The sequence below is a fragment of the Lithobates pipiens genome, unplaced genomic scaffold, assembly GCF_037356315.1.
Source record: "Lithobates pipiens isolate NorthernLeopardFrog02 unplaced genomic scaffold, aLitPip1_a1.2 Scaffold_13, whole genome shotgun sequence".
Lineage (NCBI taxonomy): Eukaryota > Metazoa > Chordata > Amphibia > Anura > Ranidae > Lithobates > Lithobates pipiens.
The window spans coordinates 270,494,279-270,513,438 of NW_027507718.1; the positions used below are offsets into that span (position 1 = coordinate 270,494,279).

Here is a 19,160-nt window from a genome sequence, read left to right on the forward strand (position 1 = left end):
CATTTCTCTCCTACATGTAAAAATCATCATTTATTTGCTAGAAAATTACATCGAATCCCAAAACATTATATATGTTTTTTAAGCAAACACCCTGGAGAATACAATGGTGGTCGTTGCAACTTTTTATCTCGCACGGTATTTGCGCAGCAATTTTTCAAATGCTTTTTTTTGGAAAAAAAACTGTTTTGTGCTTAAAAAAAAAAAAAAAAACACAGTAAAGTTAGCCCAATTTTTGCATAATGTGAAAGATGAAGTTACACCGAGTAAATTGATACCTAGCATGTCACTCTTCAAAATTGCACAGGCTCGTGGAATGGCGCCAAACGTCGCTACTTAAAAATCCCCATAGGCGACGATTTAATTTTTTACTGGTTATATGTTTTGAGTTACAGAGGAGGGCTAGGGCTAGAATTATTGCTCTCGCTCCAACGTACGCAGCGATAACTCACATGTGTGGTTTGAACACCGTTTTCATATGTGGGCGGGACTTACGTATGCGTTCGCTTCTGCATGCGAGCACATGGGGACAGGGGCGCTTTAAAAAAAAAATAAAAATGTATTGTTCATTTTACTTTATTGATTTTAGTTTGACATTTTTTTCCCCAAAAATAAATTTTTTGATCACTTTTATTCCTATTACAAGGAATGTAAACATCCCTTGTAATAGGAATATGGCATGACAGGTCCTCTTTACAGTGAGATGTGGGGTCAATAAGACCCCACATCTCACCTCTAAGCTGGGAAGCCTGAAAAAAAAAAAAAAAAAAAAAAAAGATTCTGGATTTGATAGTATTGGCGAGTCGGTAGAAGCACCGGAGGGCGGCGGGAGGGGGGGGGGGGTGTGTCTATGGCTGGGTATTGCAGGGTATCACCGACTATGGCTGGGTATGGCTGGGTATATCAGAGTATGGCTGGGTATCTCAGAGTATGGCGTTGCAGAGTATTGCGTTGCAGAGCATTGCAGGATATTGGAGGGTGTTGCAGAGCATTGCAGAGTGTTGCACGGTATTGGCGGGTGTTGCAGAGCATTGCAGAGTGTTGCATGGTATTGGCGGGTGTTGCAGAGCATTGCAGAGTGTTGCAGGGTATTGGTGGGTGTTGCAGAGCATTGCAGAGTGTTGCAGAGCGTTGCAGAGCGTTGCAGAGCGTTGCAGAGCATTGCAGAGTGTTGCAGGGTATTGCAGGGTATTGCAGGGTATTGCAGAGTAATGCAGAGTAATGCAGAGTAATGCAGAGTAATGGCAGGGTATGGCAGAGTATTGCAGTGTAATGCAGACTATTGCAGAGTATTGCAGAGTAATGCAGAGTAATGCAGAGTAATGCAGAGTAATGCAGGGTAATGCAGGGTATTGCAGAGTAATGGCAGAGTAATGGCAGAGTATTTGCAGGGAATTGAGGGGTTAATTTTCGGTGAGCAGCGATGTGGGCACTGCAGATGCAGCCCACATCGCTGCTGACACCGATCTCTTCCCCCTCCGCTGTTCCGATCGGTACAGAGAGGGGGAGGGAGGAACCGGCGTCATAACATGACGCCGGTTTGTTTACAAGTGATCACTCCGTCATTTGACGGAGCGATCACGTGGTAAACGGCCGCGACGAGCGGCCGTTTACCGTGATCCGTGATGCTCGGTCACGGATGCTCTCGAGTGCGCGCCCCAAGGGGCGCGCGAGAGCGGAATTCTGGGAGGACGTCATATGACGGCCTCCCACAGTTAAGAAACCGCCCTAAAGCCGTCATTCGGCTATAGGGCGGTTATTAAGTGGTTAAGTAAAACGGGGGGACTGGGGGCGCAGGCACTGTCAGATGATTTTTTACCTCAATGCATAGAATGCATTAAGGTGAAAAAACATTTACCTTTACAACCCCTTTAATAATGTGATCCAGTGAGGCTCAAAATAGCCTCTCTCCCTGGAAGAGCAAGTCCACCAGTGCTTTCTTAGGCCGCGTACACACGGGCGGACTGTTCGCCCAACTTTGTCCGTCAAACAGTTTCGGCAAACAGTCCGCTCAAAATTAGCATGGACGGACATGGCCACACACGGCACTTTTTTGAGCGGACTGTTTCAGCGAACTGTTTGCCAAACAGTTCGCTCAACTTTTGAAATGAACGGACTCGCCCACGTAAGGCGGAGGCAAGTCCGCCCATTTCGAGCGCGTGTACAGGTAGGCGGGGCCCGCGAAGGAGACTTCGCGGGCACCGCCGCCTGGAATGGACTTAAAGGGGAACCCCAACGCCGAAAAAAATCGGCGTGGGGGTCCCCCCCAAGTCCACAACAGACCCTCGTCCGAGCACGCTGCCCGGCCGGCCAGGAAAGGGGGGGGGCGAGCGAGCGCGCCCCCCCCCCCCTGAGCCATACCAGGCCGCGTGCCCTCAACATGGGGGGTGCCTTGGGGAAGGGGGGGCCGCGCGGCCCCCCCACCCCAAAGCACCTTGTCCCCATGTTGATGAGGACAAGGGCCTCTTCCCGACAACCCTGGCCGTTGGTTGTCGGGGTCTGCGGGCGGGGGGCTTATCGGAATCCGGGAGCCCCCTTTAATAAGGGGGCCCCCGGATACCGGCCCCCCACCCTATGTGAATGAGTATGGGGTACAATGTACCCCTACCCATTCACCTGTGAAATAAAGTACAAAAAAAAACACAACACAGGGAAAAAATATTTTATTGCACAGCTCCGGGGGTCTTCCGTCTTCGGGGGTCTTCTCCGGACTCCTCCGCTATCTTCTTGTAGCTCTTTTGCTAGCGGAGGAGTCCGGCTTTCTTCCTCCCCGCCGCCGGCCTCTTCTCCCGACTTCGGGGGTCTTGTCCCCCTCTTCGGTTCTTCTGCCGGGCCACCGCGCCTTCTTATAGCTCTTTTAGAGGCGGTGGCCCGGTCTTCTGTCGCAGTCGCCGCCGCCGCCGCCGCCTTCCGTTCTTCTCCTTCTTCTTCTCCTGGAGATGTTGACTCGACGATCTCTCCGGCCACAATGCCAGGGACGCGCTCCGCTGCCACTTATATAGTGACAATGGGGCGGTGTCACATGGTATATGTCACATGGGTTGGTCACATGGGTTGATGTCACATGGGGACTATGACATCGTAAGGGGCGGGGTCACCATGTGACCAACCCATGTGACATATACCATGTGACACCGCCCCATTGTCACTATATAAGTGGCAGCGGAGCGCGTCCCTGGCATTGTGGCCGGAGAGATCGTCGAGTCAACATCTCCAGGAGAAGAAGAAGGAGAAGAACGGAAGGCGGCGGCGGCGACGGCGACAGAAGACCGGGCCACCGCCTCTAAAAGAGCTATAAGAAGGCGCGGTGGCCCGGCAGAAGAACCGAAGGCCGCGACAGAAGAACGGAAGGCGGCGGCGACAGAAGACCGGGCCACCGCCTGCAAAAGAGCTATAAGAAGGCGCGGTGGCCCGGCAGAAGAACCGAAGAGGGGGACAAGACCCCCGAAGTCGGGAGAAGAGGCCGGCGGCGGGGAGGAAGAAAGCCGGACTCCTCCGCTAGCAAAAGAGCTACAAGAAGATAGCGGAGGAGTCCGGAGAAGACCCCCGAAGACGGAAGACCCCCGGAGCTGTGCAATAAAATATTTTTTCCCTGTGTTGTGTTTTTTTTTGTACTTTATTTCACAGGTGAATGGGTAGGGGTACATTGTACCCCATACTCATTCACATAGGGTGGGGGGCCGGTATCCGGGGGCCCCCTTATTAAAGGGGGCTCCCGGATTCCGATAAGCCCCCCGCCCGCAGACCCCGACAACCAACGGCCAGGGTTGTCGGGAAGAGGCCCTTGTCCTCATCAACATGGGGACAAGGTGCTTTGGGGTGGGGGGGCCGCGCGGCCCCCCCTTCCCCAAGGCACCCCCCATGTTGAGGGCACGCGGCCTGGTACGGCTCAGGGGGGGGGCGCGCTCGCTCGCCCCCCCCCTTTCCTGGCCGGCCGGGTAGCGTGCTCGGACGAGGGTCTGTTGTGGACTTGGGGGGGACCCCCACGCCAATTTTCTTCGGCGTTGGGGTTCCCCTTTAAATCCATTCCAGGCGGCGGAGCCCGCGACGTCTCCGTCGCGGGCCCCGCCTACCTTCACATGCGCTCGTAATGAGCAGACTTTCCTCCGAGCGGGAACAGTTTGCTCATTTCGAAAGTAGCCTACACACGGGCGGACTGTTCGCTCAAACACAGTTTCAGCGGACAGTTTTTCGGAATTTCCGAAAGACTTTGTCCGTCAAACTGTCCGCTGAAACTGTCCGCTGAAAGCCCACACACGGGCGGACTGTCCGCTGAAACACTGTTCAGCGGACAAAGTTGAGCCAACAGTCCGCCCGTGTGTACGCGGCCTTAGATGCCTGGTCTGCAGACCAGCATTTCAGCCAAATCAGGCGACATAGCACTACTGCTGATACTGAGGGTCTAGAGAGCAAGGGGGCTGTATCTAAGGCCACATCACAGACATACTTAAAGCCCTGCACAAACATAACCAAGCCACATGGTTGGATCTTGGCCCTGAATTATCTACTTACCTCTCTATACCTTCCTGGTAACAACCTTTCTTTTACCCTATATTATACCAAATCTCCTCCAACCCTAAACTTTGAAACTACAATTTTTACTATGCATCTAATCCAGTTATAAAACTTTATACATGTTTATCTTTAGCTAAATGTGTTAAACTAATATATCCCAAATTACATGACTGTTATTATAGTATTCACCTCCTGTTAATATACTGAGAAGCCTCATTTCACACTTTTATACATTCTACTTAACTATAAATCTATTGTATGACTCTTTTTATTGCATTATATTCAATAAAATATTTGAAAAGAAAAGGCCCACTGCGGTTTTCCTTATTCCTTGTAAATAAACGTATCAAAATAAGTTAGGCAAGGAAACACCTTAGGCGTGCGGGCCGGCTTGTGGGACCTGAAAAGGACCGATGCCTCTGTAAATGTCCCCACCGTATCCTCCATTTTTAGGGTATCCAGCACTGCTGTAATAAGTGGCCACACAAGCGCCTTTTCCTGAGATGACCCGGACACAGAGTCATCCTCACTGTCCGAATGGTCCTGGTCCGTATCCTTTGATACATCAGAGCAGGGGCCGCCAGTCACAGAGTCTGAATCAGAGCTTTCCCCTGAAGACGGTGGGGGAAGGGGGTGTTTTTTACCCCCCTTGCACCCGCACGCCACTTCCACCCTGGCAACAAAGGCCTCCAGGACCGCCAACATAGCGTCCATAGGCAGCGCAGGTGCAGGGGAATCAGTTGCAATCACAGGGATGCCTGGGAAAGAAGCGCCAGCTTCTGACGCCATGCTGACCCACACTCGCCTGTCACCACTTAGGGACCTAAGGCAATGTACATAAAAGTCCACCCTCCTAGCTGCACAGACTAAGCCCCCCCCCCGCAGGACTCACCACCCTGGCCCAGGTACTGTGCCATGCTGCTGCTGTTTGCCGCTCTCCCCTGTGCCATTCACGAGGTGTATGTTTGGAAGCACGCTGTTCTAGAAGGAAACAAGCTCCCAGTGCTAGAGGCAAAACCACCAGAGGCTACTAGAAAATGGCCGTCAAAAAACATCTGAGAGTGCCAAGAAAATGGCCGCCGAACTACTACAAAATGGCTGAAATAAAAAAAAACAGCTGATGGAGCGCATGGCGGCCTCCCCACATGGCTCACACAGCACAGACACCCACCGTGGCCCAGAAAAAAGGGAAGATGATGAGCGGACCCCCAACACCCAGCGCAGCCCCCTGCCAGGACCCAGAGCCCCCCCCCCCGAGGACCCCCGACCAGCTACGTGCACCGCACCCCCATGTGCCCATTCAAACAGAGGACCACAGGATGCGGAGGCGGGAAAGGACAGGGAGAGAAGAAAGGGAGAGTGAGAGACGCCCTAGTCGACCTCCCAGGGAACGCCCAGCTGCTCCATCCTGCCGAGACAGGGGGAATCATACTTACCCCTCCTGCAGGGACTGCTGGACGCATTCCACAAAGAGACCCATCACCCAAGCAGTACAGGGTGGCTTCCAGCCATGGCACACTGTGACACAGACAGCAGTAGCCCGGTCATATGTATGCACTGGAGCATATAGCTCACCGACCACCCCTGGAATAGATGGGGCATGTCGTGGCCAACCCAACACGTAGCTAGGGCCTGCTCACACTCGATGGCCAGGCTAGGGAGACTACAAGGATCTATATTATCCAGCCTGTCACCCAGCCCGGCTGTTGATTGAAGATCACAGGAATCAAAAGTGCAAAAAAAAGCAAAAATTTCCCAGGACGAGTGGTCCCATCGGGAGCCAGGTCCTTCTATACTAGGCAGAAAAAAACTGGATGAAGTGTGAGGGGTTATAGCCAGTAGGACTGCCCCCTGGGCGGTACTGTGCAAGTGTTGCTGTTTTTAACACTTTCTGCTAGTCCTCTCCTAAAGGGGCGATATAACCTAAGGTCAGCTGTGTCTGTCAATGAATGATAGAGAAATCCTGGTTTTGTTAGGTTTACTCAACTTGCATAGCCTGAGGTGAATTTTTACAATGCAATATGATCATGATTAGAGATGAGCTTGGGCGGGTTCGAAATCCCACATGCCCAATCCCACACATGGCTAATCACAGGCAGTGAGACATTTCTCAATCTGTGCAGCTGAAGACCGGGAAATGTCTCACTGCCTATGATTAACCGTGAGCAGTGTTGGCTTCCTGGCGGGATCGGGCATGTGGTATTTCAAACACACCCAAGCCCATTCCTAGTCATGACCTTTACAAATGGTTAGAACACTTGACAGCAAATGGTAGTTTTACAGTGCATTAAGATAAAAAGCCTTCTGTGTGTAGCAGCCACCCTCAGGCTCCCCTAGAGGTCCCTCTAGCTCCAGTGATGTTGTAGGAATGTCTTGGCCATCTGGGACTCCCCTCCTCATTGGCTGATACAGCAGCACACCGACATTGGCTCCCGCTGCTTTCAAAGTCAGTCAGCCAATGGAAATAGAAAGGGGGCAGGACCGGGCCACAGCTCTGTGTCTGAATGGATACACAGAGCTGTAACTTGGCTTGGGTGCCCCCACAGGAAGCTGCTTGCTGTGGAGACCCAATAGGAGGGAAGGACCAGGAGAGCCAAAGAGGGACCCAAGAAGAGGAGAATCCGGGCTGCTCTGTGCAAAATCACTGCACAGAGCAGGTAAGTATAACATGTTTGTTATTTTAATTTTTTTCCTATAAACAGACTTTAAAATCACTTTAAGATGTACCATGCACAGGTTGCAAATGCACTGCGATTGCCTGCGCTGGGTTGCATGGTACGGAAGTAACATGTGATCAGCTTACTCTGCATTTTGTAACTACTTTTGATGTGGTTTACCACGATTTCAGCCCATTCAAATGAATGGGCTGAAATTGCATTGCACCCATATCGCACATGAATTGCACAGCATGTTCCTGTATGAGAACCTGCCATAAAGGAAGTCAATGCATGGAGGAATATCTTTGCAGTCCTAAAAATTCTAGTAGCCTGGTAATTATGCTGATCCTCTAGTTTAGATATTTTCTGACAATGATCTGGGATAAGTATGTAGCCAGGAAAGTTTGATTCTTGGAACTGAAGGAGTGTTCTGGATTAGTGACTCAAAGTACTAAAGCCATTAATTGTGTATGACAGCCAGGCAGCTAGCATTTCTCAGAGCGAGGTCAGCAGTGGCAGGGATATGCCTTAGGGCTCATTCAGATTTGTGAATTTTGGTAAAATTTGCATTTATACCCCAAAGCATGTTGACCCCCGAACCCCAGGGTTTTCACAATACAACTCAACACGCCTAGGCAGGTGTCACCCCTGGGCATTATGGTGAATTGCATTGTATAAAATGCTGCATGCCCTTAAGCCCTGGTTCACATTGATGCGATTTGACATGTCAAATTGGCAGCAATGGCATCGTCCTAATGGGCGCGACACTGCATTTGCGGCGCAGCACAGATTTAAAAAAGTTTCTGTGCTACATTTTGCAATTTCGGGGTGTGATTTCCATTGACATCTGTGCAGAAACCCGCACAGTCTGTGAAATTGCAGCCGAAATCGGGCTTGACATGTGGGAGTGAAGTCAGCTGAACACACACGGCTTTATTCCTGCAGCTCAGTGTGAATCTGGGTTTAAAAATGAATTATTTTGCACGGTGGCATCAAAATGTGTGCGGCAATGCACTGTATGCCATTAGGAATGGATCTGTTATCTCTGCAAACTACTACTCAAAAAACACTGCCTGATCAAATGGTATTACTATCTCATAATTAAACTGTGCAATCATTATTGGACAGCTATCACCTTCAGCCCATATCTGATTCACAATGCGGTAATTGAAAGCTCTTACTTTTCCTGTATAATCCATTGTTACAGCAAAGCTTCGCTAGCAGCAGCAGCACAACTAGTAAGCCTATTCTGTACACAGTTCCTCTTCCGAGTGAAACACATGATCACAGTCACATGATCAAAAAGCCAGCAGCTGCTGTGAATGCATTCTGCTGGCCTTAGTATTTTCTGTGTCACACTACAGACCAAAACTTTGCAGCTCAATTAACACATTTGCTGATCCATCCAAATACACTGCTTAAAAAAATTAAAGGAACACTTTGAAAACACATCAGATTTCAATGGGGAAATATATCATATCTATACTGATATGGACTGGGTAATGTGCTAGGAATGAAAGGATGCCACATTGTTTGATGGAAATTAAAATTATCAACCTACAGAGGGCTAAATTCAAAGACACTCCAAAGATCAAAGTGCAAAAAATGATGCAGCAGGCTAGTCCATTTTGCAGAAATGTCATTGCAGCTCAAAATGGCACTCAGTAGTAAGGATGAGCTCCGGCGTGTTCGCATACTCCACGTGTAGAGCCCGCCGGGAAGTCGGCGCAGCCCTGCGCTAATCACAAGCAGTGAAACATTGCCCTGATGCACGGCTGCAGAGATCAGGCAATGTCTCACTGCCTGTGATTAGCGCAGCGCCAACTTCCTGGTGGGCTCTGCATGTGGAGTATGCGAACACACCAGAGGTCACCCCTACTCAGTAGTTTGTATAGCCAACACTGCACCAACGTAGGGTCTGGCAATGGGTCCAAGGATTTCATCCCGATACCTAATGGCTGTCAGGGTGTGATTGTCTAGCATGTAGAGGTCTGTGCATCCCTCCATAGATCCTCCATAGTCCCTCCATAGATATGCCTCCCCAGACCATCATCGACCCACCACCAAACCATTCATGCTGAACAAAGTTACAGGCAGCATAATGTTCTCAACAGCTTCTCCAGGGCCTTTCACCTCTATCAAATGTGCTATCGGTGAACCTGCTCTCATCTGTGAAAAGCAAAGGGAGCCAGTGACAGACCTGCCAATTCTGGTGTTCAATGGCAAATGCCAATTGAGCTCCACAGTGCTGGGCAGATGATGTCAGACCCTCATGCCGCGTACACACGATCCGAATTCTAATCGGAAAAAGCTCTGATGGTTTTCCCGATGGAATTCCGCTCAAGCTGTCTTGCCTACACACGGTCACACCAAATTCCGAATGTTTAGAACGCGGTGACGTACAACACGTATGACGGGACTAGAAAAAGGAAGTTCAGTAGCCAGTAGCCAATAGCTTCCTTCTCGTAGTTGAATCTGGGGATGCGTGATTTTTGGCGTGTCAGAATTGCATACACACAATTGGAATTTCCGATAGAAAGTTTTTCCGTCGGGAAAATTTAAAACATGCTATAAATTTTTGGCTGGCGGAAATTCAGACAGCTAAATTCCGATGGAGCATACACATGGTCGCATTTTCCTATGAAAAGCTCTCATCGGTCTTTTTCTGGCCGGAATTCCAATCGTGTGTACGCGGCATCAGGCCACCCTCATAAAGTCTGTTTCTGATTGTTTGGTCAAAGAAATTCACACCTGTGGCCTGTTGGAAGTAATTTTGTAGGGCTCTGGCAGTGCTCATCCTGTTCCTCCTTGCACAAAGGAGCAGATAGGTTAAGGACCTTCTATGACCATTCTCTTGAGACTAGGAGACACAGCAAACCTTCTGGGAATGGCACGCGTTCATTTGCCTTCCTGGAGGAGTTGGACTGCCTGTGAAACCTCTATAACAGGGGTCAGCAACTTTTTTCCACTTTAAATGAGGGCCACGTTCACCTACTAATAAATTAAGCTAATAATAAAATGCCTAACATGTCATGCTTTAAAATTGCACACACTCGTGGAATGGCGACAAACTACGCTACTTAAAAATGTCCATAGGTGACGCTTTAAAAATTTCTACAGTTTACCAGTTGCAGAATAGGTCTAGCACTAGAATTATTGCTCTCACTCTAACGATCACGATGATACCGCACATGTGTGGTTTGAACACAGTTTAAATTTACGGGCGCGACGTATGGAGGGATGGGCACTTTACTTTTTTTCTGATCAGTTTTATTGCTGTCACAAGGAATGTAAACATACCTTGTGACAATAATAGGCAGTGACAGGTACTCTTTGTGGAGAGATCTGGGGTCTATAAGACCCCAAATCCCTCCTTTGCACTTAAAAGCATTTGTTTTGAATACTGTCATCTTTTAAAATCTAGCCCCTTTAAGTCTTCTGTAAACCGGAAGTGATCTTATGACATTGTTTCCGGGTTACTAGATCCGAGACACGTTTAAAGCCGATTCCGGCTTCATTCAGATCTCCAGCCAGAGGGCGGCCGTGCCAGCTGGTTGCTCAGGCCTCCCCGTGGGACAGGATAGCCTGGCCAAGCCAGAGAAGGTGGTGGGAGGGAGGAACATCTCCTCTCGCTGCTTGGGGATAACAGCCGAGCAGCTTCTTAGCCGCATCAGTCCCACAGCCCGTCCCAAAGCCCACTGGCTCCTTCAGCTCCTAGAACAGTGATGGCGAACCTTGGCACCCCAGATGTTTTGGAACTACATTTGCCATGATGCTCAACTACACTGCAGAGTGCATGAGCATCATGGGAAATGTAGTTCCAAAACATCTGGAGTACCAAAGTTCGCCATCGATGTCCTAGAGTTTTGGCGATTAAAGATCTTACAGCCAATCCACGAATGTGTTCCCAAAGTTCAATCAGTGTTCCATTCTGTACAATTGCAGGTTGGGTTGTGTGGGTAATGCTGAGGGCTTCCCCAACCAGTGACAACTCATTTTATTTTTTTTAGGTTGGTGACAGGGTCTCTTTTGAGTGACCCTGTAATTACTGTATTTATTGGCATATAACACTCACTTTTTCACCATGAAAATCCGGTACAAATAGCGTGTGCGTGTTATACGCCAATACAAAAATGTTAGTTTTTTCCTGAAACTTCCCTCTTAAAATGAATGTGCGTGTTATACATCTGTGCGTGTTATACGCCGATAAATACGGTAGTCGATTTCCATACCTAGACAAGGAATGTTTACCTTTCCTGCTGACTGCCAGAATACCAATCCTTTCATACGGAATTCCTGGCTTAAGTTCACTGGAAAACCATCCCTACCTGCTCTATGTAACGGTTTTGCTGTAAAAATATTAATATATATCAAAATGCATAGAACAATTTAATATGAATACTTTATGACAATTTAAACCAACTAAAACCTATTTTTGATTCAACTTACTTTATTGCTCCCGTGTGCGTCATTGAAAGTCCCGCCATTTGTGCTTTCTTTATTTAATCACTTCCAGGTATGTCAATTTCCTTGGACTCTGCTTGTTTCCTTCCACCAACTCCCTCATCAATACTGTGGCCTGTGGTGATGTGGAGGTTTGTGGGAGGAACCGCTAAGCATTGTTGGGGAGGGGGACCAAGGAAATTAACATTCCCAGAAGTATCAGTTTTCCAGCAGACTTTGGCCAAGGATTTTTTAGGCTGGGTTCACACTAGTGCGAATTGAATGCAGCTTTCCCTGCATCCAATTCACATGTCAGGAGACTGTAACCGGCTCTCAATGGAGGCGGTTCACACTGCTCCAGGATGGCTGCAGAGCGGTTTGCAGAAGAGTCCCGTGTCTTCTGGTCCAAATCCAGGCAAACATTCTGGCCCGATTTGTCTGTGAAACGGAGAACAGGGACACACCAGACCCTTGCTGTGAGCCGCACCGCACAGCAGTGTGAACCCAGCCTTAAACATGGATTTGTGTTCTGGCAGAACATTCAGCAGGAAAAAGAACTATCCATTTGCTTCTTTATGCCTTATTTGATTCATAATGGGATCAATTTAAAGGAAATCTTCTGTTAACCACTTGCCACCCGCCCTATTACAAATTGACGGCGGCAAAGTGGTTTCATAATCCTAACCGGACGTCATATGACGTGATTAGGATTATGAGCCGCTGCGCGCCCCCGGGGGCGCATCGCGGCGATCGTTGTTGCGGGGTGTCAGTCTGACACCCGGCAACTACGATCTCGGTAAAGAGTCTCCGACGGAGACTCTTTACCATGTGATCAGCCGTGTCCAATCACGGCTGATCACAGTGTAAATGGGAAGAGCCGGTGATCGGCTTTCCCTCACTCGCGTCTGTCAGACGCGAGTAGAGGAGAGCCGATCGGCTGCTCCTCTGACAGGGGGGGTCTGTGCTGATCGATTATCAGCACAGCCCCCCCGAGGATGCCCACACTGGACCACCAGGGACACCACTAGACCACCAGGGAAAAGGTAAAAAAAACCAAAATCCTCCCTAGACCACCAGGGTGCCAGTCAGCACAATGGGTGCCAATCAGTGCCCATAATGGATGCCAATCAGTGGCCACAATGGGCATCACTGATTGGCATGCATTATTGTTTGGCACTGATTGGCATCCATTACTATAACACCGATGCCGCCTATGAGTGCCCACCTGTGCCGCCTATGAGTGCCCACCTGTGCCGCCTATGAGTGCCCACCTGTGCCGCCTATGAGTGCCCACCTGTGCCGCCTATGAGTGCCCACCTGTGCCGCCTATGAGTGCCCACCTGTGCCGCCTATCCATGCCCACCTGTGCCGCCTATCCATGCCGCCCATCCGTGCCGCCCATCTGTGCCAGCTATCAGTGGCAATTTGTGCCACCTATCAGTGTCCGTCCGTGTCGCCCATCCGTGTCGCCCATCCGTGTCGCCCATCAGTGCCACTTCATTGGTGCCACATTGGTGCCCATCAGTGCCACCTTATCAGTGCCCATCAGTGTAGCCCCATCAGTGCCCATCAGTGAAGGAGAAAACGTACTTATTTACAAAGTTTTGAAACTGAAACAAAAAAAAACATTTTTTTTTCAAAATTTTCGGTATTTTTTTTATTTGTAGCGCAAAAAATAAAAACCGCAGAGGTGATCAAATACCACCAAAAGAAAGCTCTATTTGTGGGAAAAAAATGATAAAAATGTCATTTGGGTACAGTGTAGCATGACCGCGCAATTGTCATTCAAAGTGCGACAGCGCTGAAAGCTCAAAATTGGTCTGGGCAGGAAGGTGTTTAAGTGCCCTGTATTGAAGTGGTTAAATAAACATAGAGGGAGCCCTTTTACACTTTTTCAATGTGACAACACGCAATAAATAGTTATCAAAAGGCAGGGCAAGTCATAGCTCTATAGAAACAGTGCAATTCATTGTAAATGGCATCTCATCACACTGTGCAATAACAGCCAATGTACCTCAGCGCACCAGAATACACATACCATGAGTTGTGGTGTGCAGCATTATTAAAAAAGACCTTGTTTTATTTTTTTATAAAGAATTGGATGCCTCAACAAATTGAACGTTATTGTACACTGTAGTGGACATTCATGCACCAATCTGGCTGGAGGCTTTCTTTGCTGATCTCCTCATTCTGCTAGTTGATTTGCTGCTTTGCTGACTTGCTTCAATATTTTGAGTCAATAACCTAGGTATTTAGACTTTACAACGTTGTAAATTTTTTATGTGTTTTTTATTATAGTGTATGCTGGGATTTAATTCCACATCAATGTCATTGTCTTATATTTAGTGGTTTTAACGTACTATTGATTAATTAATAAAGCTTATCTCATTTCTACATACTGTATGGTATACCGTGGCTGATCCTCCTTATTGCTTTCTTGGGGCACCTCTTTGCCCCACCCCCCAAATTTTCATTAGTAACCACTTAGCTTTGGAGGTATCCCATCCAAACCCGACGAACCGGTAACCCCTACCCTTGTGGTTGAGTCCTCTCATCCCTATATAAACTGGATTCATGTTTCTATATATGTACTGGTATGTTTTTGGGTTTCAGTGGTTATACCCGGGAACCGTTGTGTTCAGCTGGAAACTTTCTGTAAAGAAAAAGTGATCTAAGTGGCTAATTAGCCACCCAATCACTTCTGCGGGTGGCGGAAGGGGGGTGGCTGCCCTGTATGGAGAGAGAGAAACAGATGTCGTTCCCCTCTCTCTGTAACTCTGGAAACCGGGAACAACAAGCAGCTCATCACTTCTGTTGGAATGGCCTAGTCAAAGCCCAGACCTCAATCCAATAGAAAATCTGTGGTCAGACTTAAAGATTGCTGTTCACAAGCGCAAACCATCCAACTTGAAGGAGCTGGAGCAGTTTTGCAAGGAGAAATGGACAAAAATCCCAGTGGTAAGATGTGTCAAGCTCATAGAAACGTATCCAAAGCGACTTAGAGCTGTGATAGGTGCAAAAGGCGGCTCTACAAAGTATTTACTTTAGGGGGGGTGAATAGTTATGCACATTGACTTTTTCTGTTATTTTGTCCTATTTGTTGTTTGCTTCACAATTAAAAATAAAAAATCTTCAAAGTTGTGGGCATGTTCTGTAAATTAAATTATGCAAATCCTCAAACAATCCATGTTAATTCCAGGTTGTGAGTCAACAAACGAAGAATGCCAAGGGGGGTGAATACTTTTACAAGGCACTGTAACACAGGCCAACACACATTTTGAAGCCTCGAATGTTTAACCTGTTCCTCGGTATATTCTATATGCCACTCTTCAGTCTGGTCGCTTGTCAGAAATCAGAATATAAATATCGCAAAAAAAATGATTCAGGCAGCACCGTTGTGAAGTAGCCATAACCTGTAAGGTGCTCGATCTGTAAAAATGAAATGAGTAGCAATATACACACCTTCTATATGATCATAACTGTAATACAATTAATAACATACACTTTAGAATCCAATGTTTCCGATGGTAATGTGATACTAAAGTCTTGTTTTTTTTTAAAATAATAAACATGTTATACTTACCTGCTCTATGTAATGGTTTTGCACAGAGCATCCCAGATGCTTCTCTTCTTGGGTCCCTCTTCGGCGCTCCTGGCCCCTCCCTTCTGTCGAGTGCTCCCAAAGCAAGCAGCTTGCTATGGGGCACCCGAGCTGAGTTGCAGCTTTGCTAGTCCATTCAGACACGGAGCCTCAGTTCGGACCCGCTCCTTTTCTGTCCTAATTGGCTAACTGACTTTGATTGACAGCAGTGGAAGCCAATGGTGCCGTTGCTGTGTCTCAGCCAATCAGGAAGGAGAGTCCCAGACGGCCGAGGCACGTCGCTGGATAGAGATGGAGCTCCATGAGTATTAGGGAGGCTGAGGGCGGCTGCTACACACAGAAGGTTTAAAGACTGCATTAAGATAAAAAAATAACTTATACCTTTACAACCCCTTTAAAAGACACTCTCACTATATCTGCTAACTTGTATGCAAAAACACAAACTAGGTAACAAAAGAAAAAGTTGATCAGCAAGATCTTTTCAAAAACTGACTAGAAAATTATATACATTCAACCATATCTAAGAAACTATAGCTGATACAGTCTAGCCAATACAATTTTTCGGAATTTGCGTCCCCAAATTACCCTCCAAAAACAGGTCTAAAAAGCAAGGCAAATTTAGTTTTCTGGGGGCGTTCTGTGTACAGGCTGCTGTATAGCATCTGACTTAGAAAAAGGTTCCTGTACGACTTTGGGGGTGACCCGAGGCGACTTGCATTGACTTCTATAGAGAAGTTGTTTTGCAAGATGCCGCAGCGGTCGCGCTGCAAGTCGTGCTGCCTCAGTGTGAACCGGACCAAGGCACAAAGGTTTTTTTTTTTATGACTGTAAAACAATGCCTTTGATCTTTGATAAAAGGACACACTTATAAATGGATAGGTTTGGATGTATTAGGAAGAGAACAGATCTTCAGTGGCTTGTTTTCTAATGTCTGGCCATAAAGTGTACATGACCAATTTAATCTTCCACATACAAAGCACATTTTGCACTTTCCCCACGTATATGCAATGTCAGTTTTGTATTACATATATGGGCAAGGATAATAAAAATGTCAATGGAGCAACATAATATAGTAAAGAAACTTAAATCCCCAGGGGATGAGTCCACCAATGGCAGCCTATGCATTGTCACAGTAGAGCTTTCCATTTATATTTATGTCTCATTCTCAAAAAATATTGATGAAGCAGCACCACCTTCTGGTAAAGAAATAAAACTACATCAAATGTGCAGTATACAGTATTAGGAGATGCTAAGTGGTTATATTTCTAAAAGCGCTTTAATCCAAAACATATACAATATGTAATTAAGAACCTGATTTACTAAAGTGTGAAGGAAATACGACAGTGTTCATGTCAAATTTAAAAAATTTTCAAATGTCTAAAGTGCACACAGAACACTTCATTTCATACCAGGTTCTCTTTCTCTGCAACTTAGTAAATAGTGTCACACTTAGGCAAATAGAAGCATAAATTACTATGGCGTTTGTGAAGTGGATAAAAATTTATTTTTTCCCATCTGGAAACAGAAATGGTTTAGTGTATATTGCATACAAATCTGAAGTACACTAAAAATTAAATGTGTAATCCTTATTGAATTTTAGTTTAGTTTAGTTCAAAATTGATTTTGGAACTGCTCAAAAAACAAAACAAAGCTATTTCTGCTAATGAATATCACATGTAGAGCTCTGCCATGTACCATTTTCTCACAGAATAGGTAAAGCATATGTTAAGCATACATAAATCTGAATACATTTAAGGATAAATTGAACGGGACTTTAAAGGTGCCAATCGATTAAACAAGTTGTATAAAAATATACCTTTTTATTTAATATCACTCTCTTTAAAATTACAAAGAATAGTCAAATAATGGGATTTTTGAACTCACCGTAAAATCCTTTTCTCTGAAGTTCATTGATGGACACAGCTCCTTTAAATCTTGACCTTAGGGTTATCACGCCACATGTAAAAACAGCAAGACTTCACACCACCGCCCAGGGGGTGGTCCCTCTGGTTATAACCCCTCACCCTGCTTCCTGCAGCTCAGTTCGTCAAAAAGCAGTACAAACATAAATAGGAAGGGTGGGTGCTGTGTCCGTCAATGAACTTCAGAGAAAAGGATTTTACGGTGAGTACTAAAATCCCATTTTCTTTTTCGTTCATTGATGGACACAGCTCCTTTAATTCTTGACCTTGGGGACGTCCCCAAGCAGTGTCAAAAAACGAGGGGGTGGAAACAGCAAAACATAACTTCACCCAAAACAAAAGGAACACCTCAACAGAGGAGTTTCCATCTCAAATGGCCGCCATCAAAACCTGCGGCCAACTTATGCATCAAAAGATGCATTCACAACAAACTTGTAACTGAAAGAAGGTGTAAATTGCAACCTTACAAAGCCGACTGTAAAACCTTTGCGGCCGAAGCAAGCATCCGAAGATGCGCTTACGGCAACTTTGTAGAATTTAGTGAAAGTGTGAACGGACGACTAAGTTATCGCCTTACACACTTGGGAGACAGGCGCTTGATGTTGGAAAGCCCAGGAGGTTCCAATTGCCCTGGTGGAATGAGCTGTGACAGGAAAAGGGGGCACCCACCCCTTTAAGGCATAGGCCTGAACCACGATCTGTCTGATCTGCCAGACCTTTTTTCGGACCAGCCACTGAGACAGAGAGTCTGACTTCGGGAAGGGAGCCGTAGCAGACAGATACACGTGTAGAGCCCAGACCATGTCCAGGGAATGTAAGGCAACTTATTTCGGGTGTGTCGCCTTAGGACAAAGGGATGGTAACACGATGTCCTCATTTAGATGGAAAGCCGAAACCACCTTTGGAAAAAAAGAGGACGTAGCACCGCCTTATCCTTGTGGATGACCAGGTAGGGAGACTTGCATGACAAGGCCGCCAACTCAGAAACCCTCCTGGCAGATGTAATAGCCACTAGAAAGACTACTTTCTGAGAAAAGGTCAACAAGGGAATCTCCCTAATGTTTTCAAACAGTGGTTTCTGGGGCACCGATAGCACCAGATTCAGATCCCACGGAGGTAGTGGAGGTTGAACCGGAGGAACTACGTGTCGAACGCCTTGCACAAAAGTACCCACCAATGAGTAAGTCGCCAAGGGACGTTGGAAAAAGACAGCCAAGGCTGATATCTGCCCCTTGATGGTGCTTAAGGCAAGTTTCTGATCCACTCCTTACTGCAAAAACAGCAGGATCCTGGAATCTGAATATGTGCGGGGATGCCATCCCATCTCCTCACACATGGAGAAGTAAGCCTTCCACATATGATGGTAAATCTTTTGAGAAGAAGACTTCCGTGCCCTCGCTATTGGGGAAATTACCGAGTCTGACAGATCTCGGTCCCTTAGTACCTGGATTTCAACAGCCATGCCGTTAAAACCAGCGATGGTAAAGCAGGATGAAGCATCGGACCCTGCTAAAGAAGGTCCTCTCGCATCGACATCTGCCAAGGAACATCCAACCACCAGTCGTACTAGGTCGGCGTACCAAGGACGTCAAGGCCAATCTGGGACAATCAGGATCACCGGAATCCCCTCGCCTCCACTCTATGCAGCAGACGTGGTAGAAGTTTGGGGGGGCATAAATCAGCCGATAATGCCCCCATGGAGCCACCAACGCGTCTGACGCGTCCGCCCAGGGGTCTCTTGTCCTGGACACAAACCTCTGCACCTTCTGATCGAGCCAAGAGGCCAGGAGGTCCACATCTGGTGTGCCCCACCTTAGGCAAAGAAGCCGGAATACATCCAGATGCAACGACCATTCCCTAGGTCCAGCATCTGATGACTTAGTTAGTCCACCTGCCAGTTTTCTGTGCCTGGAATGTAAATGGCTGACAGGGCCAGCACATGCCACTCTGCCCACTGGAGGATGTGAGCGACCTCCCGTGCTGTGGCCGAGCTCTTTGTTCCGTCTTGATGGTTGATGTACGCCA

The 19,160-nt window shown here is 47.3% G+C and overlaps 1 protein-coding gene across 1 annotated transcript in view; it reads right to left on the reverse strand.

Annotated features, from left to right (window-relative positions):
- Window positions 1-8,446, reverse strand: part of LOC143974852 (alcohol dehydrogenase 1-like) — a 66,673-nt gene extending 58,227 nt beyond the window's left edge. Inside the window, exon 1 of the mRNA XM_077476612.1 lies at window positions 8,351-8,446. Within this exon, the coding sequence (XP_077332738.1) occupies window positions 8,351-8,368 (18 nt within the window). The 5' untranslated portion in view covers window positions 8,369-8,446. The remainder of the gene's footprint in view (window positions 1-8,350) is intronic.
- Between the last annotated feature and the right edge of the window lie 10,714 nt (window positions 8,447-19,160).